Source organism: Panthera tigris, chromosome D4 (assembly GCF_018350195.1).
Source record: "Panthera tigris isolate Pti1 chromosome D4, P.tigris_Pti1_mat1.1, whole genome shotgun sequence".
In the NCBI taxonomy this organism is placed as follows: Eukaryota; Metazoa; Chordata; class Mammalia; order Carnivora; family Felidae; genus Panthera; species Panthera tigris.
This window is the reverse complement of record NC_056672.1, coordinates 16895181-16920738: the sequence shown is the minus strand read 5'-3', so window position 1 is coordinate 16920738 and position 25558 is coordinate 16895181. Positions and strand designations below refer to the sequence as shown.

The 25558-nt window shown below is 43.7% G+C and overlaps 1 protein-coding gene across 1 annotated transcript in view; it reads right to left on the bottom strand.

Moving 5' to 3' along the window:
* OSTF1 (osteoclast stimulating factor 1) overlaps nucleotides 1-25391 on the bottom strand; it is a 56595-nt gene extending 31204 nt beyond the window's left edge. Inside the window, exons 1-2 of the mRNA XM_007077503.2 lie at nucleotides 25051-25391; nucleotides 96-142 (exon numbers count right to left, since the gene is read on the bottom strand). Of these exons, the coding sequence (XP_007077565.1) occupies nucleotides 96-142; nucleotides 25051-25084 (81 nt within the window). The 5' untranslated portion in view covers nucleotides 25085-25391. The remainder of the gene's footprint in view (nucleotides 1-95; nucleotides 143-25050) is intronic.
* Between the last annotated feature and the right edge of the window lie 167 nt (nucleotides 25392-25558).

Here is a 25558-nt window from a genome sequence, read left to right as displayed (position 1 = left end):
CTTTTACAGCTATCAAAGAAAAGGCCAGAGAAGTATCTAAATGAAATCACCTTAGGTTTTTATGCCAGTTTTAAAGTTAAAAACTCAATACTTACAGTTCTGGGTTCAAATGTATAAAGAGCTCTGAACACTTTAACTTGCCCTAAAAGAGAGGGAACAGATAAACACATGATCAATTCTTTCATTTAAGTTTACTCTAATTTTTTTTTAATGTTTATTTATTTTTGAGAGAGACAGAGCATGAATGGGGGAGGGTCAGAGAGGGAGACACAGAATCCGAAGCAGGCTCCGGGCTCTGAGCTGTCAGCACAGAACCCAACACGGGGCTCGAACCCACAAACCACGAGATCATGACCTGAGCCAAAGTCAGACGCTCAACCGACTGAGCCACCCAGGCACCCCCTTAAGTTTACTCTAAATAGCATTATCCATTATATTCTTCAGAATACCCTAATTAAAAGCCCATGTGAGAAATTTATTTTGAAATTAAGTGCTTTTTTTCAGCATAGAAGGTATTTTGTAAATATTTGTTAAATAAAGGCATGAATAAACACACACCTTTGGGGGTGATTTCGCCTCTCCTTCTCAAAAAACAGGAACTACACAATTATTTGGACTTCACTTCTGTCCTATATAGAGCCCTTCCAGCCCTAGGATCTAAGTTTAAGGTAAGCATTTAACATAAAGAGATATTTAATGTGACAATCAATGGTGGTTTAGTATTATTAAATCAATTATTTAGAACTTTATATTTTCCAAAAGAAAACAAAAAACCATGGAGAAAAATGGTATCGGTCGGATAAAAATAAGATTCTGTTAAGTCCCAAAACAGAGTGCAATAACTCAGCAAAGAGGAGATCATATTCATGAAAGCTGTCCTCCACTCTCCCAAACAAGATCCTTATTAATATGCCCCTTCCCTGTGTTTCCATAACACCTTATGTTAGAATAAGTGATTTGCTGGCCTGTGTCATTTGGGAGCAGGAACTTGGACCTGTTCAATTTCCCAGCACCACCTAGCATACAGTATGAACTTCATAAATAATTACTAAATGAATACGTAAGAGAACAAATTCAAACAGTAGGAAGAAGTCTACAGATAGAAAAAAAAAAGAGGTCTTTTATGAAATAAATAGATTTAGAAGGAATATCAAAATAGAAGGACTACCTATTTAAAATGTGATAACAACTCCATATCAGCACTACAGAACATTTATTTATTCATATTTTTAAAAATTTTCAATTATTTATTTATTTTTAAAGAGAGAGAGAGAGAGAGAGAGAGAGAGAGAGAGAGAGAGAGAGAGAGAGAGAGAGAAAGAGAGGGCAAGCAGGGGAGGGGCAGAGACGGAGACACAGAATCTGAAGCAGGCTCTATGTAGGCTCTGAGCTGTCAGCACAGAGCCCAATGCGGGGCTGGAACTCACGAACCGTGAGATCATAAAATGAGCCCAAGTCAGGTGCTTAACCGACTGAGCCACCCAGGTGCCCCGCTACTACAAGAACCTTTAAACATGGCTGCTGCCTACAAGAGCATCATTCAAAAAAGCGGTCTCCAAGATGCAACACAAGAGGACTATTCTGGAAGTTATTTACATTTTTGTCTTATTCTTTTTCATTCCTATTTTAATTTGTTCCACATATTATGTTTTATAATATAACAACTTAATAGGATACATATGCAACTTGTAATACACATGTATTTATTGGGAATAAGTACTGAAAACCTTTTGCTGAATAGAATGTTAAGCATTATGAGGACGGGTGTTTATGTTTTATGAGCAAGATATCCAAGTGCCTAGCACAGTGCCTGCCTGGCGCATAGGAGGCACTCAGTAATTATTTGTTGAATGGATGAATAAAAGAATGGAAACATGCACTGAAAAAAAAATCAGAAAGCCAGCCAACAGCACTGTCCAACAGAACTTCACGCAACAATGGGTAAGTTCTACTTCTGTGCTAGTCACATATGGCGACAGAGCACTTGAAATGTGGCTAACGTGACTGGGAACTGATATTTAAACATTATGTAATTTTAATTAAGTTAAATTGCCACATATGGCATGGGGAACAATAGAGGTTTAGAATATCAAAAAAAAAAAATGGGAAATGACCGTAATGTCCATTTAGAAGGGATTACGTAAATCGACTCTGATTCATCCTAAGAATGCTGCAGACAGATCTGCAGACACGGACACAGCAAAGACCCTGCAAAATATTCAGTGACAAAAAGCAGGTTACAGAACAGTATCCCGAATACTATTCCGTTCATGTTGACAATATACACACGCACACGTACACCCCTTGAATGGTAGCACCAGCTATGGGGAACCTTCACCTTCTCCTTTATGTATACGGTTTACATTCATGACACTTAGCATGTATGACTTTTATAATCAACAAGAACAGTAAAGACACTTTCACGGCAGGCGGTGGGAGCCTGGGGAGGCGGGGCTGGCTATCATCCTTTCTCTTAAATGCCCTAATACAGAAGATCCCCTGCTCACATCCCCTGTCACTCAGCATGTTTGCAAGGAAACACTATTTTTTGCGGTCTGAATTCTAATGCCCCTCCTTCCCTGCTCGTCTAAGGGGAGGCTGATAGGCAGAAGCAAATACGAAACGTGTTTTCTTCTGGAGTTTTTCACACACCCCCGCAGCCCTGAGAAAGGAAACACAGAACGGAAGGAAGAGCTGCCAGGAGAAATACCTGTGGACCCTACTGGCTCTCTGAGAGGGGAGAGCGGTTATCTTGATGACTTCAAACTTTCCAAAGAGAAGTTATACAAGGAAGCAGTCCACTGGTGACCAAAATCAATGACAGAACGTTCTCATCCTTGGAGGGAATGGCAGCAACGAGATGAGCTATGGCTAACTGTGGAAACCAGATCCAATGTGAACTTAATGAGCTTACGTAAAATTCAACACCAACTAAAGAACCTGAAAAAAAATAAATTCTTGGAGTGTGCCTAAGCCACTGAGTTTTGTTATCTTGTGTGATTGTCTTACTTAAAATGTTCCCAACTAAAAGGAAGTGGGAGATTTATTTGCATTTTGATTTATATTAAACATTGAACATCAAGCCAGTCTTTTACGTGGTTATACAAGGGAACATTCTCTCTGTGTGAAGCTGTACAAAACACTTTCACCTACATGATCCTGTTTATTGATTAATGTTGGGATGTTAGCCTCGTGGGGCTCCCTTTTAATCCATATATTATAAAAGTTCTGGGCCTTAATTTATTCAATTCTCAAACCTGAGTCAAACAGAAAAGAAACAATGCAAAAAAGCAAAAAAACAAACAAAACAAAACAAAACAAAAATACCAGCCAGAGGATATGAAAGAATTGCATACAGATTAAAAAAAAACAAAAATGACTTTCATGGTTACAGTCTACCAACCCTGGTTAGTCTCTCAAGAGAATAATAATTAATGACATTTAATTCACTGAGCATTTTTACATATTTAATTCAACTGTTCTATAGGTGTACAGGTTCACACAGAATATAAAGGACTCAGGGTATTCTGTGTTTCTATAGCACTGCCCTCACTGACACCTAAAAAAATAGTAATAAACATCTTAATAAATTATCAAGATAGGCACTGATCAATTCCAATTTTATTTATTCATTTTAATTTAAGTTTTTATTTATTTTTGAGAGAGAGACCAAAGATGAGTGAGGGAGGCAGAGGAGAGAGGGAGACACAGAATCCAAAGTAGGCTCCAAGCTCTAAGCTGTCAGCACAGCGCCTGACATGGGGCTCAAACTCGTGAACTACGAGATCATGACCTGAGCCAAAGTCAGACACTTAACTGACTGAGCTAACCAGGCATCCGAATTCCAAATATATTTAAAGAAGGCAGATTCACAAACATAAAATCGTGGTGTTCTTGGATTGGCAAAATCAGATGTCTTCTCCGGGCAGCACCCCCAACCTCGATCGGAAGGCTGGTTACACAAAACAAAGAGAGAAAGTGGAACCAGGAAGACTGTATGAATTACCTGGAATTCACCCTGAATTAAGACTGGAAAGAGGCCCGATCTTTTGTAAGATCCTTTCAGTGGATCTCACGTGAACTAGCATGTGAATGGTATTTAGGATTTCAGTAGGGCTGGCCTCCCGATGCAAGCAAGATAAGCAGATTCCCATGTTTGCAGGCAGCAGCTGGGCCCTGCTGGCTTTTCACTTTGCCGGCCCCTCACCTTGCCAGGCACACCCTTCCTTTTTCTCTGCAACCCCACCCTGCCCCTACAGAGACGGGCTCAGTCCACCAGTCATCAGCTGGAACCCTGTTTGCCTCTGGAGTGAAGGCTGAAACCCAGACTACAGCGAACGAATCCTTGTCCACAGCAGCAGAGGCAGATAGAGGGAAAGGGGATCTGGGAGGGGTCACGTACAGGCAACGGGTAAGAGACTTTTCTGTGTCTGAAGTCTGCCAACAGAATGCGGATGGGTACACCTCTGTGGCCCTGAAAGGGCACTTCGATGGACGTGGGGTGCACAAACTCAAACACACAGTTTCTATTCTAGTTTCTTCTCTGTTGGTGAAGGAGTGGAAGAGAAGCTTCTAGAGTGAGCCACAAAGACAGCATTAAAAAAAGGATCACTCACAGCAAAAGGACTGACTATTCAACATATCAGAACTTGGTTATCTGAAACAGAGGATCCATTTCATTTACATTCTGCTTAAAACCATCGCAAGGCCAGGGGCGCCGGGTGGCTCAGTCAGTTAGACATCCGACTCTTGATTTCTGCTCGGATCATGACCCCACAGTTCATGGGATGGATCCCTGTGTTGGGCTCTGCATCGACAGTGTGGAGCCTGCTTGGGATCCTCTTTCTCTCTGCCCTCCCCTGCTCACTCACACTCTCTCTCTCTCTCTCTCTCTCTCTCTCTCAAAAATTAAAATAAACTGAAAAAAAAATGTTGGAAGGCCTAAGACCTTTTAGATGGACTTCATTTAAAATGGTTATGATAGGAGCACCTGGGTGGCTCAGTCGGTTAAAGCGTCTGACTTTGGCTCGGGTCATAATCCCACGGTTCACAAGTTTGAGCCCCGCGTCGGGCTCTGTGCTGACAGCTCAGAGCCTGGAGCCTGCTTCACATTCTGTGTCTCCCTTTCTCTGCCTCTCCCCCCAACTTGCGCTCTGTCTCTCTCAAAAATAAACATTTAAAAAATGTTTTTAAATAATAATAAAAAAAATTAAATGGCTATGATAACGATTACATACCCACTGTGGTAGTTAAAACTAAAAAACACTGGCAGTGCTAAGTGTTAAGAAGGATACAGAACAACTGGAATTCTCAGACAGTGTCAGTGGGCGTGGAAACAGGTACAACTGCTGGAGAAAATTATTTGGCAGTAGCATTCATTCAGTTTTTGTAAGTCTTAACATACCTTTGAGATCTCACATGACATTTCTGGGAAAGGAAATTGGAAAACCCCTCCTCTCATCTTTCGTGGGGCTAAGATGCTGTCTACAAAAACGACCCCTCCCAGACGGTGTTACTATCCCCAGAGTACAGTGAGTCTCAACATTTTTTTTAACTGCACACCATGAAACTAATTTTGTGGCTTTTAAAAATATGAAATAAAACAGAAATGACCAGAGTACAGTGTACCTGGCACAAATAATTATGGTTTTGTGTGTTTATTCTGTCGGGACTGGACAGATGGATGGAGAAAGTGATGTTTCGTTCAGAAATTTACCAAACACACCTTTTGGCATAATGCCAAGTGGCCAAATGTTAAAACCAAATACTTGCCAAAGCCAAATGCTGCTTTACAGAAGGGACTATTGGAAAGCAAGTATAAATCTGAAGTTCTATTCAAAAAAATGTATTATGTTTACAATTTTATTGTCAAAAATTCTGGTAGATCCATTTTGAACATTTGATATAAAAGGGCAGGAACCGTAATTCCTCAGCACGATCCACAGCAGACTAATGAGAATTTGCAGAAGTAATTTCTGCAAAATTAAATGGATGCTCTGAAAATCAGGTCTGTGGAAAAAAGCAAGACGTTTCGGTGCCAAGACAGCCGCTGCCTGCGGTGATTCTGCCAGCAAGTTAGGAAGCTTTCCTTCCTCCCTAATGGAAAGCGAGCGAGGTCAAGACTTAGGTGAAGACCCCTCACCTCCTGGACTTGAAGACTTGCTTAATGCCTGATGGTGCAATTTCACTGAAGCCTATCCCCCAGAGGAGACAGCAGTTTCCCCAAGATTATTAGCAACCGTCCTCTCTCAACACTACTTCTCAATCTATACCTATCATTTTTTTAATATTTGTATCACTGGTTTTGGGCACATAAAATTCACAGCCTGACAATCACCCTTAATTTTTGCAATATTTTATTCTCCAATAAAAAAATATAGATGTTTATACTTTCAGTTGACTGAGTTTCCATACACAAAGCATAAAAGGGGACACTGCAAGAGTTACATACAGAGCGTTTACCTATTTTTCAAAGCAAATGTTATGATAATAAATCCCAAAGGTCTGCCTTGTTTGCGTCACTGGTGCCCCCACCCTGGTTGGACAGGAGGGCTACCTATGCAATGTACAATCCTTGTTCATGTACAAGTTGCAAGTGTGCCAGAAACAACACCAAAGTCAGGCACCCTGCCTTTTGGCCAGTCGGCCGAGGCTGAATGGCAGTTTTAGGAAAAAATTTAAGGTGAATTCCTGTGTATCCCTATGGTCTAGTGTGTATGTGTGTGTACTTTTGTACGTATCAGATCATTGGATAAAATATGTACCCTACTGAAGATCAAAGTAAAAAAAAAGTTTAAAAGTGACCACACTATCTGATCAAATGAGGGATCTGTACAGGACTCTCTAAAGAATGAATAATATTTCCTCTATTTTCAAAATTCAGCTCGCATGTAAAAACTAATATTCTCCAATATGCCCCAGAGAGTTAGAACCGACACTGGAGCTTTTGAAAAGAAAGAGAAGGAAGAGAATTATTTGAATAAGGGAACATCATGGAAAAATAAGAATTTACCATATACACAGAGTTATCACATTTGTCTAAGAGAATGCAGGGAATATCACTTCTTAACTTATACTCTGTGGGTATGAAAAAACTGTCACCGCCTTCGAATACTCTCAGGGCAAATAAAAGTATTAATAGTATTTCTACTACACATATTTAAATTATTCCATTAAACATGCAGGATGAAACAGGATGTTTTCTGCTCAAAAACAAAACAGAGGGAGTGTACATGATAGTATCCAAGAGTCAAGGCCATCATTTCGCCTGCAGGGTAAGAGGAAACAGCTGTGCTCTGTTGGGTCAACACAGGCTCCCCTGGGCTTTGTGGATTCCAACGCCCATAAATGAGGTGGTTAGTTCAGAATAGGCTTCTTGGTAAAGATCTCTATGCATGTCATTCCACAAAAGCCCACTGCTCTTGAAGATGAAACACAGAGGCTATGATCCTTGCAGAGAAAATCATCGTGCGAGCACAACGTTTAAGAGTTTCCACCATAAAGGATGTTTCTTTCCTCGCACTTCCATTCTCGGATTCATTAAGTCAACTCCAATGAATTCTATTTGCATATGTGCCTTTAAAGGATATACTAATAAAAAAATAAGAACATAATATTTTCATCTCTCCTCACACCAACACCACCTCAACCAATCCAGAAAAAAAAAAAAAAAAGCCACTGAAGAATTTGAAACGTGTCTTGATTTCAGCTGCAGGAATGCCAGACTCGTTAAAAACAGTAGCCAGTGTGTTTTCTGACAAGAGGGTTCTGTTTATTAACAGTGTGCCTTTCTTATCCATTTTTTCTTTTCCTTATACTTTTCAGGGCCTTTCAGCAAACTTGGTTACTTTTACATCTTCAGGAGCCATAGCTACTGGTTATTTTTCTTTCTTCTCCGCGGTATAGCATAAAAGTCCCAAAGAACAGGGTTCAAAATTTCAAAGGACACACTCGTTGCCAACTATGTCTTGACTGGCTAAAAATCAGAGAGGAAGCAATGGCCCCCAAAGACCCTTCACTCCCAGACAAACTGCTTCCAAAGTCACTTTGAGGACCCCACAGGGACTTAAGAGAAATCTTTATTTCAGACCTTGGAATTTAACTTAAAAAGGTGACACTGGTCATACTACTTTCTGCAAAAGGCAAGATGAATCCAAGGGCCGACCCATGACAGCAACAGTGATTGCATGACCCAGGAACTAAGAATGATTTTACTTTTTAAAAAAAAAAATTTTTAATGTTTATTTTTGAGAGAGAGAGAGAGAGAGAGAGAGAGCGAGAGAGCACACAAATGGGGGAGGAGGCAGACAGAGGGAAACACAGAACCCAAAGCAGACACCAGACTCTGAGCTGTCAGCACAGAGACCAACGCAGGGCTTGAACTCACGAACCATGAGATCATAACCGGAGCTGAAGTCGGACACTTAACCGACTGAACCACCCGGGTGCCCCATAAGGTTTTACATTTTTAATGGCTGGGGAGCAGGAGGATCGAAGGAATAATAATATTACAAGACACATGAAAATTATCTGAAATTTAAATTGCAGTGTCGGTAAGTAAAGTTTTATTGGAACAGAACCCATATATACATTCTGTTCTATGGCTGCTTTCACTCTATGATGGCAGAGTTGAGCAGTGCAACAGGAAGCATCTGTGGCCCACAAAGCCTAAAATATTTACTATGTGGATCTTTATGGAAGAAAGTCTGCCTACCCCTATCCTCTGGCCCCTATTCCTGTTAGTAACGAGTCAGACCACAGGAGCATTAGCCCCAGCAGGAAGGGTCCAAATCAGTCTCTCACAGACTCCACAAGCAGTGTGGGTTTCAGCCTCATCCTATGTGAAATGACTGGTTGTCTATACATCCAAGATTGAGACAGAAGATTCTCTAACACTAAAATCTTTCATCCAAAACGGAATTCCCCATCTAAACCCATGTTTATGGGACACTTACCACGAACCAAGTACCATGCAAAGTGCTGATTTGCCACAACCCATTTAATCTTCAAAATAACCCTGGGCAGGGGGCGCCTGGGTGGCTCAGTCAGTTGGGCATCCGACACGATTTCGGCTTAGGTCACGATCTCATGGTTCGTGAGTTCAAGCTCTGTGTTGGCCTTTGGACTGACAGCCTGGAGCCTGCTTGGGATTTTCTCTCTGCCCCTCCCTCACTTGGGCCTTCTCTCTCGCACGTGCGCACGCGTGCTCTCGTTCTCGCTCTCTCTCAAATAAATAAAGTTAAAAAAAATGCGGGGGTGACCTGGGTGGCTCAGTCAGTTAAGTAACTAACTTCGGTTCAGGTTATGACTTCGCTGTTCATGAGTTGGAGCCCTGCATGGGGCTTACTGCTGTCAGTGCAGAGCCGGCTTCGGATCCTCAGCCCCCCTCTCTCTGCCCCTCTCCTGCTTGCACTCTTTCAAAAATAAATAAACATTTAAAAAAAAAACTTGAAAAAAATCCTGGGAAATAAATACTTTATGTATGTAGCCTACTATATAGCTGGGGTAACTGAGGTTAGAGAAGACAAGTAACTACTCCAAATCTACACAACTAGAAAGGGGCAGACATGGAGTTTAAACCCAGGGCTTCTGGTCTCAGGACTCTGGATGATGCCAGCAGGCTGGGATTAAGTGAGAATGAACAAGTCAATTTACGTAAAGGACTTAATGAAGTTCCTAAGGTATTTTATGCACCCACAAGTTTAGCTATTACCATTTATTACAAATTTTTAGCTGATGTGAGGGGTCATTCCTTGTGTCTTTAGCGTCATTGGCAAGGACATGAGGTCATTTACCCTAATCTTGCTCCCATACATAAGAGAATTTAACATTTATCACACCCCAGCAGAGAAATCTTCACATTTTTGTTAAGCAAAGAAAGTATAATACGTAATATTACATCTCTGAAGGGCTATCAAAGAATTAAATGTAAGTTTTAAGTTGCCATTTTTGAAACCTATAGCTACTGTCTTTAATCTATGCAAGGTGCCATAATAAAATGCGACAATCTGGGTGGTTTACACAGACGTTAATTTCTCACAGCTCTGGAGGCTGGGCAGTCTCGGGTGAAGATACGAGCCAACCTAGTTTCTGGTGAGAACCCTCTTCCTCACATGCACATGGCTGCCTTCCCACCGTGTGTCCACACGGCCTTAGTATGCAGAAGTATATACAGAGAGATTCTCCCTTCTTAGAAAACCACTAATCCCACCATGTGGGCCCCATCCTCATGACTGACTCTAACCCTAAATGCTTCCCCAAGGCCCATCTCCAAATACCACCACACAGGGGGTATGAGTTCTGGGGGAACATAAACACTGAGCTCACAACAGCTATGAATATAGGATTATAAAAGAGACAGAATCGCATGAACATGTAAATGTACCCACGTGGGAATAGAGATTCAACAGTAAAAACAATAAAAAGGTTTATCGCGACCTTTAAAAATCAGCTTTTGGGGAATAGGCTTATATAAAAAGTGCTGGTTTGATGGTAATATTACCTACACAATCTATGCATGGAAGAAACAGCAGAAAAAAACAACATCAAAATGCTAACAGTTACTCTGGGTGGTGCCACTATGAGCCAGGTTTATTTTCTTCCTTTACTTTGTAAATTGTCCACAAAGAATGGGAATCCCACATACAATCAGGAAAACATGGTTTCTTCCAATGCCCTATTGAAGCACAACTCATGTTATCTGTACTCTGTCAGCAGAGGTGGTCTCTTTTTTTTATTAGTTTATTTATTTTTGAGAGAGGGAGTGAGTGGGGAGGGGCAGAAAGGGACAGAGAGCATCCCAAGCAGGCTCCCCGCTGTCAGCACAGAGCCCAACGTGGGGGTCGGACTCACGAACCATGAGATCATGACCTCAGCTGAAATCAAGAGTCAGATGCTAACGGACTAAGCCACCCAGGTGCCCCAGCAGAGTATTTTTTAATATTGAGTCCTCTTTGCCTCCTTGATCTCACCACACACACACACACACACACACACACACACAGTCAGTGGGGAGATAAGCAACCACGATGCCGAGGGTGACACGTAAGCCACACTGACGGTGGGAGACCTGTAGGTCAGTGCAGCCTGCACAAGAGGTGGCATGCACTTTGTCTCTGGAAAGATAAGAGGAGTTGCCAATGAAAGAGGAGCAGGGCACACCCAGAATTCGGAGCCTGTATGCAGACAGAGGCCCGGAGGCCAGGCAGGGGGGAGGAGGAAAGTCACGGAAATCCGTGGGCCTGAGCCCGGCAGGAGAGATACTTGCTGCCTGGAGACATAAGCAGACTGGGCAGAGATGTCTCAAATGTCTCCGAGACCCACATTAAGAAATACGTTGCACAGCAGGGCTCAGGAAACACACACACACACACTCACCCCTAAAACACAGCTTCCAAAAAAAAAAACCCAACTTATCCTTACTTTCACTGATTCTCTCTGGTATCTTCTATTCTTGCTCTATTCTCTTTCCTTCCTTCTTATCAAGATGCTAGTCATCGCACACTACACAGACTTTGTGACCTACCACTGGGTCACCACTCACAGTCTGAAAATACACCAGGCCGGAGCATTTAACATATGAATGTGTGTAACCAGTGTCCAGGGGCCAAATGGAAATTCATTCAGATTTAGATATCTGGTAATCTTGGCAATAATGAAGCGCTCTCAGATTATAAAATACTAAAAATGGCCTTAGAAATTATTTTTATTTCAAGAAAAAAATTTTTTTTTTCATTTTGAGCAAATAATAAGTGGACAAGCTTAAAATTCAGACTTCATGAATGCCCAATTCATTGGAAAATTACAATTGTACCCAGGAGGTAAAAAGTTGCCAGAACAACAACAAAAAAGGCCTTGGTCTTAGCCCTCTATAAAGACCCATGCTAGTGGGGCGCCTGGGTGGCTCAGTTGGTTGAGAGTCCAACTTCGGCTCAGGTCATGATCTCACGGTTTGTGGGTTCAAGCCCCATGTCAGGCTCTGTGCTGACAGCTCAGAGCCTGAAGCCTGCTTGGGATTCTGTGTCTCCTTCTCGCTCTGCCCCTCCCCCCGTCCTGCTCTCTGTCCCTCTCTCTGTCTCAAAAATAAACATTAAAAAAAAATCCATGCTAGCAAGACAACATGATGATAAAAATGTCTCCTTTACTTAAAAGGCCCCTTTAAAACCTGATATAAGGACAAAGATACACACCGTATCTAAGAACAAAAAAAGAAAATTTCTAGAGACATAGACCGAACTTAAGCAAGGTGTTCACTTGAAGCTTACCTGATGGCCACACAGGGGCCAGATCTGTAGCTGAGGGCATTTTACTACTTCTCATTAACACCAGAACTCTCATATAACAATACAAACTCTGGATGAATGGCAAACATTATCAAACACAGCAGGAGAAACTAATGAGAGGGCAATGACTGGCAATACCCCTGAAACTGAGCTCCTCTCCATTCAGAAAACAAAAGGACTCAAATTTTCTTCTGCAGCACAGACACGAGACTCTGCCAAAGCCCATATTCAAAAGTACAACAGAACCCAAGACAGGAGAGTGGGTTCAGAGAGGCCATCTGTAGGAAATCAACAAGATGTCTAAGACGCTCATTTCTTCCAAGATCATCTACTTACTAATACAACAACCTTTAAACTGGAAATTACTCCCTAGTTGCATCCTCTGTCAAGACAGACAACGGTGCTCCTTTACAAGGTTTACTACCTTTTCCTGAGGGTCTGGTTCCTATCCTGAAAGTGGTGAGCCTCGAGGGGCCTGGTGGCCCTAACACCTTGTGGCCATTCCAGGGCCACACCTGGCAGCTCACTGAAGGTTCAGCCCAGGCAGGGAGGATGCCCCAGGTGATCAGTTCCTTCTCCCAACTTGCCTAGTCCCTTAAGTCTAGACGGTTTACGGAAAGGAGGGTTTAGACACAGCTCTGGAGGCCTGGAAAGACCCCAGGAATCCAAGTGGCTCCCAGAAAAGGGAGAATGTTAACCCAAAGAAATGCTCAGGTATTTTCCCACACCAGATCAGATGCTCGTAGGAGGAAGGAGAATAGGGTTGGATTTCCCCTAGAGAGTGGTAAGGCCAGACAAGTGAAAAGCTGTGGTTTTCTGGGGCTGTAATTAAAATAGGGTAATTACAGGATCGTTCTGATGAAAATCTCCCTTCTACTCAAGGCCTGGGCAGGAGCTATGACAGCACACTCCTGAGGGTCTTGTACTTAGATTCGGCGGCTAAAATCTCAGCCGCTCCAAGGCCCAGGGTACCTTTCACACCCATTCCTGAGGCTGCAAAGTGCTCATGGATTTGTGTGTGTGTGTGTGTGTGTGTGTGTGTGTGTGTGTGTGTGTGTGTGTTGTTAACTCCTTTTCATTCATGGATGCCCAGACGATCATTTATCATTTTATGAACACGGGGTCATCGGCTGAGGGAAGGCAGGGGATGGAGACATTGGAATGTGCCCTAAAATGTCTAGGCATACAGCCCCTCCTAAATCCTTGAGACTGAAGAAACACTTGCTGTTTACAATGTGGATGGGATGACAGTGAAAACCCCAGTCCACAGGGACAGAAGAGGGAAAGTTCTGTGCTCTCTTGGATGGTGGCTTCCCACCGACATGCAGTGGGTTGTGTAAATTGCAGGCTTTCATAATAATTACTAGGAGTTCGCTCTCCTTCAGTACCCACTGTCCAGCTACAGAAGTAACCTGCCTTCTCTCATCATCTGGTCTAACAAACTCCAGTTTCTTTACCTATGGTCTTAAGACATTTAGTAGAGACTTAATACTCAATTTCTAACTACGAACAATTTTTTTTAGTTCTAAAATTAGAGCAATAACATTTATTCTGATCAGGATACAATGTACAATGTTATGTTCTTAAATTTATCATTATATCCTTAGGAGTATATAAATATTATTTTCTTTAAAAACAAACAAACAAGGGGTGCCTGGGTGGCTCAGTTGGTTGGGCGACCGACTTTGGCTCAGGTCGTGATCTCGCCATCTGTGAGTTCGAGCCCCACGTCGGGCTCTGTGCTGACAGCTCAGAGCCTGGAGCCTACTTCAGATTCTGTGTCTCCCCCTCTCTCTATCCCTCCCCTGTTCATGCTCTGTGTCTCTCTGTCTCTCAATAATAAACATTAAAAAAAAAATTAAAACAAACAAGGTGGCTTCTGGGTTTTTTAATATTTTTTTATGTTTTTATTTTATTTTTGAGAGAGAGTGTGAGACAGAGTGAGAGAGAGAGGGAGACACAGATCCAAAGCAGGCTCCAAGCTCTGAGCTGTCAGCACAGAGCCTGACGTGGGGCTTGAACTCACGAGCCATGAGATAGATCATGACCTGAGCTGAAGCTGGACGCTTAACCAACTGAGCCACCCAGGCACCCCAGCTTCTGGTTTCTGTGTGAGCCCTATGTAACTTACAAAGTGACAGGTGGACTGAGAACCAATCTCTTGGTGGAACAAGTGTCTCTCTTCTGAAGAGAAGCACTGAAAACCCTCCTTCCTGGAATGAAATTTGAGAACTGCTACAAAGCAAGGTCTGAACTTGAATTCACGGCTTAAAATTGTCACTTCCAAAACAGACAGGAAAAAACAAGATGGGAGAACAATATTTTGCACAGAGACTTAATTTCAAAAAACTAGCAGTATATTCTTAAATCTCAAATCTACAGAGTTGATGTCACTGAGTTATAATTGACTTTATACATTTTTCAAACATAAAAGTCCCAAGAGCCATTCAGGAATGACAATTTTTTTTTTTTTTTTTTTGCCACTGGAATGTCATTGGGCACATTTCTGCAGGGCCACCCTGATGCTGTATGCCTGTAGGCAACTGAGGAAAAAAAAAAAACAGTAACAAAAACAAACTCCACTGTCCTATGTAGCTAGAGTCTAAGTAAAATCAGATCAGGTCTAATTAAGAATATATTATGTCTCCACCCAAACCCTCTTCCCATCCTTTCCCCTCTCTCTGTCATGGAAATCTGGACTTAGGAAAAAGTCCTTCAAGTATTTAATGCTTCCATCTGTGGACAATCGTCTGGCCCTGAGCACTGGAAGCAGCAATGCAGTGGGTAGAGGACCACTGAAAATGTCCCATGGCTCCAGAAGCAGCACAGAATGAAATGATGTAGAAACCTGTGGGATTATTTGAAAAGTTAGTCTCAGGCAATGAATACTTAGAAGCAAATGAAGAAACCTAGGACCAGAATGGGTGTGGTCTCACTCATCAAGGTGACCCAGCAAGTCAATAAAAGAATGGGGGCCAGAACTTTATTTCCAAACTAATGTCCATTTTCCATTACTATATTCTTTTTTTTAATGTTTAATTATTTATTTATTTATTTGCGGGGGGGGGGGGGTACATAACTGGGGGAGGGGCAGAGAGACAAAGACAGAGAATCCCAAGCAGGCTCCACGCTGTCAGCACAGAGCCTGATGCAGGGCTCAGTCCCACGAACCAGGAGATCACGACCAGAACAGAAACCACGAGTGGGACCCTTAACCAACTGAGCCACCCAGGCACCCATTACTGTATTCTGCCTCCGCCTCCTCCAAATCACAGCTCGGTCTTATATCACCCTATGAGCCTGTCTTCATGCCTGAAGTCCTACCATTAGAGTGGTTCATTTAAAAAGGTAATTCTTTTCGGGAATCTTGTGTTTAGCTTATCTTATTCTTTAATGTAAATACCTTTGGGAAGGGGATGTTGATAAATCAGTGATTTGTTTAACACTGCAGATCAATTTGTTCATCAAATGTGAATCAGTGACTTTGTTCCCAGAACCCTGGGGAATTAAAGAGTAGAAGGAACCAAGTTCCAGGTGACTTCAGAGGAAAACTTCAGTCTTCAGCGAGATACTCTTGGAAGGCTCTCTGGACATGCGGCCCTGACTCCTTGAGGTACAATAATGAGAGCTTAACCAACAGCTAGTTGGCTGTGACATTCAGGTCTGCCAAAGGTTAGTTCTGGAAAATGAAGGCAGACCAAGGGGAAATCCATTCAAGAGTAGACAGAGACCCACACTAATCTTAGGGTCATAGTACGTCAGAAAGACACAGGTGTGTTAGCCAAAGGTCCACGTGATACGGAGCAGGTATCCTAAGCAGGGAAAAAGCAGGCCAATGACAAGGACTCAGGGCAAACTAGGAAGCAGATTTCCTGTGCCAGTAAACAAAAAAGTGCTAGACCGGACGGCAAGACACCAAGAGACCTAGTACCAACCAAAAATCAGAAAGTGGGCCTGAGCCCATTGTGGAGAACAGAGCTCCTATCAAGCCAGCGTCAAGTCCTAGGCACCCTTTAGAGCCCCAATACTTAGGTACAGAATTGGCCCTCGAGAGCAGGAAGGCATTAAGCAAGTACTAGAAGTAAGCCTGTCGATGTGACAGGCTCCCTGAAAGAGGAAGTGGACAGTCACCCCTAAGCAGTGACTCTTACTTCACGGTTCAGCAGTTCATAGGCCCAGGTTCTGGTCGGCAGCTGCTTGCGTGACTCATATTTAGAACCTGAGTGCAGAGGAATAAAAGGGAATGACTTATTCCCTAACAGAAGAATAAGGCTGAGAACGTCAAGTTTGACACAGTATTAAGAAAATGAACTTTGTGGGCACCTAGGTGGCTCAGTCAGTTAAGCATCCTACTCTTGATTTTGGCTCAGGTCACGATCTCACGGTTGGCGAGTTCGAGCCCTGCGATGGGCTCCACGCTGATGGTGCAGAGCCTGCTTGGGATTCTCTCTCTCCCTCTCCCTCTGCCCCTCCCCTCCTCTCTCTCTCTTTCTCTCTCTCTCTCTCTCTCTCTCTCAAAACAAACTTTTTTTTAAAATTTTTTTTCTTAATGTTTTTACTTATTTTTGAGACAGAGAGAGACAGAGCATGAATGGGGGAGGGTCAGAGAGAGGGAGACACAGAATCTGAAACAGGCTCCAGGCTCTGAGCTGTCAGCACAGAGCCTGACGCAGGGCTCAAACTCATGGACTGAGAGATCATGACCTGAGCCGAAGTCCGAGCCACCCAGGCGCCCCTCAAAACAAACTTTAAAAAACAAAAATAAAGAAGACGAACTTTGGAGGGACAGGTTTCTGTTGCGATGAGTGTTTCACAGCCAGTTTCCTGCCTAAAAAACCAGCAAGAATACCTTCTGTTTAGGTCCTCCCAGGGCCACAGTCGACAAGCTTGTGCTGACTCATCAAAACAACAGGCCCAAAACGCAGCCGCAAAATCCTGTAAACCTGGGTAAGCAACATTTTAGACACACAAGAGTCTCGTTTTGTCAAGCAAGGGAATCTAAGATACTCTGTGGTCTGAGATGCCCGCCAGATGTGACAAAAGGCCAGGGGCTTCGCCCCATGCTCGGGGAGCTAGGACTCGGAGGCAGGTCCCCCCAAGGCATGGGTCGGATTAGGAGGTTTCCGGAAGACCCAGCCGCTCCAGAATACTCTCCAGGTGGAAGTCATTTCTTTGTCTCATGCAAGTGAGTCGATTCAAATGTCTCCTGTTAGCTGAGGGAATCCCTTAATAGAATCCATGACTTTATCAGAACCAAGCAAAATCCCTGGATCAAAGGATGGCACAGAGACTTCAAGGCTGCCTTCAGATCCTTGTGAGGGGGCCTGAGACAGACCCTCCAGCAGGAGAATAGACTGAGTTGGGTCTCTAGAGTCTTCCTTAACTTGAATTCAAACTGCCTCAGGCTCCCTGGAAATCCAGCGCCCCAGACTAGGAAAGGACCACGTTCCGTGCATTCTTTGGTCCCAAGAATATTAAACCAAAGTAGTCCATCAAGTTCTAAGGGATGCTAAAGAGTTTTTAAATCCCATGTCAATCAAATCCACAAATACAAAACTCTCCCCCAAGTCCTACGCCAAGAGTAGGGTGAGGAATTTGCCTTGTGATTTTCTAAAAATTCTACAGATGCCCAAGCATAAAGTGGGAAGTGACTAGCAAGAATTCATTAAGAGGAAGTGGCCACCACAGTCCCACCAGCGACTTAAGTGACTTTAAGCTGTGACCCTCTTTAACATTTGGCTGCACCCCAAACGCCCACAGCCATTGTTAACATCCTGACAAACAGACAAGCAGATACGCGTGCACAGGGCTGACACGCGGACAGTCTCACTTTCTGCAGGGAGCAGTACTGTTTTCCACAATCTCTTACTCCAGGCCGACGGCTTTCTCTTTAATTCAGAACAAATTTCTCCAGTTCACAGCTCCGTGTGTGCAGACCAAGTCCCCTGGCTTCTCTGAGAGAGGGGAGCTCAGCTTCAAGCAGTCAGGCAAACCGAGATTGGAGGACATACCAAGTTATCTCATTGTGCCCGAGTCAAATGACATTTCCCGCTTTTTCTGCCTAGCAAACTCTTACTCAGCATTCAAGACTCTGCTTAAATTTCCCCCTTAGGTGACACACCCCAAGCGTCCTCAAAATTCTCTGCTTTGGACTTCCCAGCGCTTTGATTCCTGTCTCCTATCCTATGCACTGAAATTTTTCTGTTTAAGGCATGTGCACACATTTTTGGTAGGAAGGTAAACTGGTAAAACCTTTTTGGAGAGCATTTCGGAAACGTCTACGAAAATGACGATGCACATACACTCTGATTCAACAATCAGACCTCCAGGACTTTCTCTTGCAGATCAACTCACGCCAAGCAAGCAGCTAGGCTGTTGTAACTACGTAAATATGGAAACAATCTAAAAGTGCATTCTAATCTACTGTGCAACCATCTAATGTGGGTCTGGGTAAATAGATACAGTGGAATATCACGTGACCGTTCAAAAGCACCAGGGAGCTCTCTCTGTACTGTTATCTGTAAGTTTTTCCCCAAACTCCTCCAATATTTTTGATCGTCTTTTTTTCCCCAGCTTTACTGAAGTATGACTGACAAACTGATACAAAATCTTGATGTGACGGCTCACATTAGCCCACTGAAAGACGTTTCTCCGTCCCTCTCCGTCTCTCCTTCTCTCTCTAGGTCTCTCATGTGTTTTGTCTTCCCCTGAGCATTAAACAACGGAGTACAACTTTGGCAATGGTTTTCACCGGACATGAAGTATGAGGTGAAGGGCGTCAGAATATGCCACTCCAAAGCAGGCCACTTTGGTATAGCAAGTATTTTGAGCTGAAGGCAATTGAGAAAAAATAGACACAGCCTCTCTGCCTCCAAAGCCTCTCTTCCTTCTCCCCATCTGCCTAAAAGCAGGGCATAAATTTCCTTCATGAAGGAGTTCTCTCCCCATACAAGAAAGAAAACTTTTATTATCAGAGGTGGAGATGACAGGTAGTTGTGTCTACACAAACAAACCTTACTAAAATAATCCTTATCTTCGATTACTTCCCTATATATTTACCTTTCCATAATTTACTGCCCCTAGAAACCAAAACCCCTCTTTCCTTTGTCTAGTCATTTCTCCACGATGTATCATGCTTCCAAAATGGCACATAAGCTTTCAAATCAACCCCTTCTTTGGATTTTCACCTCTTTTGTGTATGGCCCCCGTGCAGGTAAAACTGAAAATGTCAAATAAACTTGTATGCCTTTTCTTCCTGTTAATCCGACTTTGTATTAGCTTAATTTGCAGGACACAGAACATAAGAAGGTAGAGGGAAGATTTTTTTCCTCCCCTACACAGGTGTGTCAGAAAAGCTCACTGCACTGGTGACACTGGAGTCAAGCTGTGTGAATGCTGGAACACAAGATGGAGAGGGCGCCACTGTTTCCAGAAATAGTACCGATGGATACTGCCTCCAGCCTTTGCAGCTTTATAGTGTAGCTAGAAGATGTTCCCAACCACAGCCCACTCCACCTTCTTCCGGACAAGGACTTTATGATGTATCTAGACTTTTTATGTATTTGCCATGAATAAAAAGTTTAGCTGCTGCAAAGTTACAAGGAAATAAAAGGTTATTCTACTCTCAAAAAGTATCTCAGAGTCTAATACAGAAGCATTGAAAGAGGGGAGTTATACAACACAAATGCAAACAAATAACACACAACTGCCTAAGTCAATAAAGGTGGCTGCCTGAAACAAAAGCCAGTCCTTGGGGCGCCTGGGTGGCTCAGTGGGTTAAGTGTCCGACTTCAGCTCAGGTCATGATCTCGCGGTCCGTGAGTTCGAGCCCCGCGTCGGGCTCTGTGCTGACAGCTCAGAGCCTGGGGCCTACTTTGGACTCTGTGTCCCCACGTCTCTCTCTGCCCCTCCCCTACACACGCTTTGCTTTGCTCTGTCTCTCAAAAATAAATAAATGTGAAAACAATTTAAAAAACAAAAACAAAAAAGCCAATCTAATAGATCCTCATAGATTTCTCTGTCCAAAAGACATAGCTTGCACTTAAGGCCGGTGTGCCATTCTCAGGTCAAACCAAAACACCACTTCCTACATCTGAGACCTTTAAGTGGCTTAGTTGACTTCATTAAGTCCTACTTCACCCATAAAATGGGGATATTAGGACCCACCTCATAGGGAAGTTAGAATAACTAAATGAGATAGAACACATAAAATGCTTTGCATAGTACCGGATACTTAGGGCCAAATAAATGTTAGCTATTATTATCATCATCATAATCATCATTCTGGAAGTTTCAGAATGTTTTCCAAACTTTATTCTGCCACCAGGCATAAATGCAGCATCACGTTTATGAAGGAAACTATCCAAGTGCACATTTCTAGCCAACCCCATCTCACCGTTGATGAATTTATTTATTCAGAGGGGAAAAAAAAATACACAAAAGTTCCGATCATTTTAGATGAAGACCTTTTTCCTCTCAACAGCGTTACATAAGCAGCATATGTATGCCATCTTTGAAGTTTATGTTTTTATTGTAAATACAAAAGAACCCCAAATACTGACATTTGCTTTTTCAAAGTCCCACGAATTTATTTTCATAAGACACATAAAATATTTACGCTGTTTTATTTCCACCACCAAGATCAATAAGCCATTTAAAAGAACTGGTCAAGGTCAGACATCAGGCTTCCAACTACAGTGGAGGGTAATCAAACCGGCTTAGAAAGAGACGATTCTAGTTCAAATCTCATTCAATATCCTTTGGCCCATCTTTACAGAATAAAGTCTCAGAATAAAGTCTCTTTTTAAAAAAAGGTCTTTGTGAGAATACAAGCTGTCCTCTCCACTCTGAGAAGCCAGGTGGCTTCACCCTAATTGATCAGCAAGGCTTGGGAGGGCAGCTGAAAAGAACAAAAAGTGCTGTATTTATAAAACTGAGAGGCTACATTGGTCCCAAAGAAGGAGGGGGGGTCCCATAGAGAATAAGCTAAAGACTATTAAGTCATGACTAAAAACCATATTAGACGGTGGCCCATCTAATAATTAGAGGGGAGAGTTTCAATGACAGACCTTGAGTGGCCAAAAGTGACCCTATAAAAGGAAATCAGTAAGAAAGGAAAAGTCAAAATGTGACAATTGATTTTTTTTAATGTTTATTTATTTTGAGAGAGAGAGAGAGAGACAGAGGGATAGAGTGCAAGTGGGGGAGGGGCAGAGAGCAAGGGAGACACAGAATCTGAAGCAGGTTCCAGGCTCTGAGCTGTCGGCACAGAGCCCAATGTGGGGCTGGAACTCACAAACCGTGAGATCATGACCTGAGCCTAAGACGGACACTTAATCGACTGAGCCACCCAGGCGCCCTGACAACTGATTTTCAAGCAGAGTGTAAATGATAATTTACTGACTGTAGGAAATCAGCCAATCAACAGCAAACCACTTAAAATTGAAACTGAGACACACTTCTGAGGATAACTGTGCCTTCTTTTTTGAATAAAATAGATTCGGAGAATCCTGAGAACAGTAATTATCACTAGATAGGCAGGGATGGTATTTCTATGTTTATATATTGTTTTTCTATATGTATTTCCTAAATTTTCTACAATAAAAATATATATTTTGAAGCTTGGAGAAAGAAAGAGGTAGAAAAAACATATTACTTTTATTTTTAATACCAAGATTTTTCTTAACAAAATGGGTAAGATCAGCCATCCAATTATAGATATAGGTTAATCTAAGATATTGTCTAAGATACATAAATTTGCCCCATCAGGCTCGACACCTCCATGGGCGAGACCCTATTTTATCGTTCCTTGGAACCCCAATATCTAGCACGAGGCCTAAAAGATTAGCTGCATATATTAAGAAATGTTTAGCAAATGAATTTTGGATGTGGCTGCAAACCCACACTCTGGTGTAACCCCAGGAAGGTACAAAAGAAAATGGTCCCCTTATGGGACATATGGCAATCATCCCAATAGGTATATTACTGACATTATAGCTTAATGTCTCTTGCTACTAAAATCTTCCATGAAGGCCTGTGTGCTCCCTCACCTAGCTCCCCTCCTTTTGGCACTGCGTGTGGACTTGAACCATGCTGTTTTGCTGGGGTCTTGCTCTGCAGGAAGCTACAGGAACTACTACCGTGATAGAGACCATCTTACAGAGATGTCCGGTTCACTCCAACACTTTGAAAGAACCCATGGGAAGTTGATCTCAGATCTCAGGGTCATTAAAGTAACTCTCCTCAGAGCAAGTAATACATTTTAATTTTATGATGAGTAGGAATCTTATAATTGATCTTTTATCTTTATGCCGGAAGCTGAGAGCCAAATCTATAGCCATCTTTTAGAAACCCGGGAGGACCTTGGGACATGCATGTCTGTAAGCTAACCTTTCCTCTGGTTTCCTCTTATTCTTGTTCCCTCCTTCTACATGGCCCTTTCTTGCCTTCTTAACAGCTGGGATGAGGCAGGGTATAAACAAATCAAGAAGCCAAAAATTAAATGCACCCCCCCCACCCCTAATTTCAAGCTGCTCCAGACATTTTTCACCCATGCATCTTGCGTGCAGGATAAGAGTGTAGAGCTCAACACCACTCTCCTCACTGCTGTTGGCCAGGGGGTGACCTTTATATGCCATCTGTGATCTGAAAATCTGACTGAGGACCAGAGACACTTTCCTTTCCACTCCCACCCACCAGCTCTAACATACACAAGACCATGAATGCGAATGGTGCACGGTGATGTTAAGGCAGAACAGCATTATGAGTAAGAAACGCAGATTCTGAAACCAGAGGGACCTCAGTACTAATCCTGCCTGCTCCGCTCTACCGGCTACTGACCTTGGGCAAGTTACTTAACCTCTCTGTGCCTTGCCTTAATTTCCTCGCCTGTGCAATGGGAACAATAATGGCACTGACCCAACAGGGTTGTTGTGAGAAGTAAATGAGTTAATACATGTAAAGTGATTAGATCAGTGCCTGGCACTCAGTACGTGCGTGCCACTACTCTAATGGGACAGGACAGTTTTGTTTTCCATTAAGCCAGGCCATGCGATGTCTCAACTCTGATTGAAAGTAGAATGTCTCACTATAAATGAGTAAACTCACAAACTGATTTCTGTGGTCACCTTGAGTTCAGATCTCATTTAAAAATCAGTGTGGAGTCAAAGCTCTTTCAAACATTTGCTTTCTGATTTGCTGAAGAGAAGGAGAATGCAGCAATGTCCAACAACAAAACAGTTTGTGGGAGTGTATCCCCAACGGCAACAGTGGGATCCTTCCATCAAACCTGACTATGGCCGACTACTCACGCACACCCTTGCACATCGCAGTCAATGCTTTCCCAGCTGCAGCACAGACATCACTTGAAGGTCTAGAGAAATGAAAAAGCTCATGGACTTCTCAGGACGTTCTTTAAAATAAAGTACTTTGTTCGGCGATCAAAGAAGAACAACAAGGCTTTGTTGGATACTTGAGGTCCTGATTTACATCTGATTTTACCTCCTACACGTGCTCTTAAAATGCAAACTCCTCATCAGATTCCACTTAGGAAGAAACACAGAACCCAGCACTAGCCCCGCCCCATCTTTGCTCGCAGCAAAGCCAAAGTCCCAGCAACTTCCTTCACACCCAGTCCACCAAAAAATTTAAGTCCTCGGTGAATGACTGTCACAGATATGAGTTTGTACATAATTTTCAAATAAAATGACTTGAAACTGCCACAGTATGATGGCAAAGAAAGAAAACTAGATAATCATGAAAGGTGTAGTACTTGCAACCAAGGTTACTTCTAAATTTGATGTGAAAGGACACATTTCAGCTCCTGCGATACTGAACTTCCAGGAGACTGGAAGAAACAACCCGAGAGTGTGTCAGGGCCATTTATCTTCCATTTCCTACGTTTCCCGTAATTACTCACCAAATGAATGCACGAGTTTGTTACAGTACTGAATTGAAATACGTCAGCCCCTTTCACATTCTCCTTTCTCCATATCATAGAAAATATTCTAAGAATAGAATCAAAAATGAACAGGGACTGTAGGCCAAGAACACTGCTTGGAGGAATTTAATAATCTCACCCTCTCCAGCTTAAGCCCCGCAAATTCATTGGGGGAGCGGAGGCAGTGGACTTGTACAGCACGATAAAGAGACACTCCCGAACTGCAACAGCCGAGATTACTCTGCCGCAGCCTAGATTCTCCTCGCCACGAGCTAGAGTACAGAGTTTTCTAAATGCTTTCCCCAAGATCCCGAGGTCAGTTTCAAAAGCGGCTCCTCTCAAAAGTCCCAAAGGACACTCGCTCACCCACCCCACCCTGCAAGCAGAGCACTTCCCGTTCGCTCTGGCCGGTCAAGAACTCTAACTTGACAGTGACACACACTGAAAAAAAGGAGGAAGTGGCTAAAAGACCATTGCAAGGCATAGATACATATATGTATTTCTTTAAGAGGGGCAAGATCCCTGTCTTCTGGTGAAGCTTCAATGGGAAGTAGCCATCACACCCACTAGAAAGTTGCAGCGAATGATAATGTCGCAAAATCGAGGGCGACTCCTCTCTAAAAGAAAAAAAAAAAATTTAATCCTGGAAATCCTCTTGCTGTCCAAAACTCTTCCCTCCCCGCTGCGAACGCAACAAAGCGACCCATCCCGGTGGGTCGGCTCCCGAGAGCGAGGCTCCAGGCCGGGTACGTGCGTGGTCTGCCCTGCCAAGTGGCAGAGGAAGCGCAGGGCACCAAGGCGGCCAGGGGACCCCGCGAGCAGCTCCCTTACCTGGTTTGACCGGTTTGGGTGGCGGCTTCGACATCGCGCTTCCTGGAGCGGCGGAGCCTCGAGACCAAGCACGAAAAGCCAACCGAACGCCCCGCCAGCCGGCACGCCGGGGGCCCCAAAGTTTCTTTTTGTCTGCTGTGCGGCGGTACGCCTTCAGGGACCTGCGCCCACCCTTGGCCGTCGGACTAGCGAACGCAGTCAGAGCCGCTCGGCGCCGTGCCCCGCCCCGCCCCGCGGCCGCCCGAGCCTCCGGAGCGCGCGGCCGGGCGACGAGGAAGTGGCCGCCGTCTGGCCTCCGAGCGCTAATTGGCTCCCGGGCTGGCAGCTCCGGCGCGGCGGGAGCGCGGGCGGCGCGCGCGGCGGCGCGCGCGGCGGCGCGCGCGGCGGCGCGCGCGGCGGCGCGCGCGGCGGCGCGCGCGGCGGCGCGCGCGGCGGCGGAACGAGCCGAAGCCGAGGGAGGGCGCCGCAGGCTCGCGCCGGGGCTGGCCGGGCTGCGCGCGCCCCCGAT